Source organism: Octopus bimaculoides, chromosome 4 (assembly GCF_001194135.2).
Source record: "Octopus bimaculoides isolate UCB-OBI-ISO-001 chromosome 4, ASM119413v2, whole genome shotgun sequence".
In the NCBI taxonomy this organism is placed as follows: domain Eukaryota; kingdom Metazoa; phylum Mollusca; class Cephalopoda; order Octopoda; family Octopodidae; genus Octopus; species Octopus bimaculoides.
This window is the reverse complement of record NC_068984.1, coordinates 15,016,346-15,017,319: the sequence shown is the minus strand read 5'-3', so window position 1 is coordinate 15,017,319 and position 974 is coordinate 15,016,346. Positions and strand designations below refer to the sequence as shown.

The following is a 974-nucleotide window of genomic DNA, read 5'->3' as shown; positions in this document are numbered from 1 at the left end:
GAGCTTTGTTAAGGAGTATAGGGGAAATGCTAGAATAGTAATTATTAATATCAAATTGGATGAAGGAAAAATTATTATTATTGTCAATAGATCTAAACCAATTAAGTGCTTCATCCGTATTAATCCATAATTTTAGAGCAAGGTTAGGAATAACAAAAGGTATAATGTTATCGAGAATAAGCTTACTTAGTCTTCCAATATCAGATTTAGTTGGCAAATGAGTCTAACAGTAGAAAGAATACATTTGATAAAGTAATGCCTTTGGCCATAGGTCTGTTTAATCTCGATTGCTCTGAGGCTAAACAACGATAATAATATTCTCTGTATAATGGAATTTACCAGATAGACCGTTAATATTTTCTCAAAGATGTACAATAATTTTTAATGAAGTGAAAACCATGCTCAACAGCCCCATCAATCTCTAAATATATACATTACTGACCCAGGAGAAAGGAAAGTCAAAGTTAACCAATATACAACTTCGTCCTTTCTCAATATCAACTTGTTGCTGACATTAATAATAGAAACAACATTCTGTTCTACGTGTTGTTCATTTCTTTTAACATGTCTTTCTTGTATTGTTCATAGGATCGTCCATCGATATTTTGTCCTTTACCCACTGAATATGCATCATCATCATCATCATCCTCACCACCACCACCACCACCACCACCACCACCACCGTCCAGATACTTGTAATATTCCCGTTCTTCTTCTTCTTTTTCCTCTTCATCATCTGCAATGAATAATACTCAATATTGAAGACAAATAAAAGAAAAAATCAAGTTCTTAGCAAGAGGTCACTATTTCTGGTAATTCTAACAAAGCTTAGTTCCCCATGGTTTACTAAAAATTCAGCTTCAAAACTAGGGTTACTCACCAATACTGTCTACGCATCTATACTGCTTATATTCCTACAATACACAAATCATTTTAACGATTTTGTTATACATCTCCAAATAATATTTAATTAT

The 974-nt window shown here is 32.6% G+C and overlaps 1 protein-coding gene across 1 annotated transcript in view; it reads right to left on the bottom strand.

The window, feature by feature from the left end:
• Positions 1-350: 350 nt before the first annotated feature.
• Positions 351-974, bottom strand: part of LOC106877027 (probable RNA polymerase II nuclear localization protein SLC7A6OS) — a 7,200-nt gene continuing 6,576 nt past the window's right edge. The window contains exon 5 of the mRNA XM_014925813.2: positions 351-736. Coding sequence (XP_014781299.2) covers positions 540-736 — 197 coding nt within the window. The 3' untranslated portion in view covers positions 351-539. The remainder of the gene's footprint in view (positions 737-974) is intronic.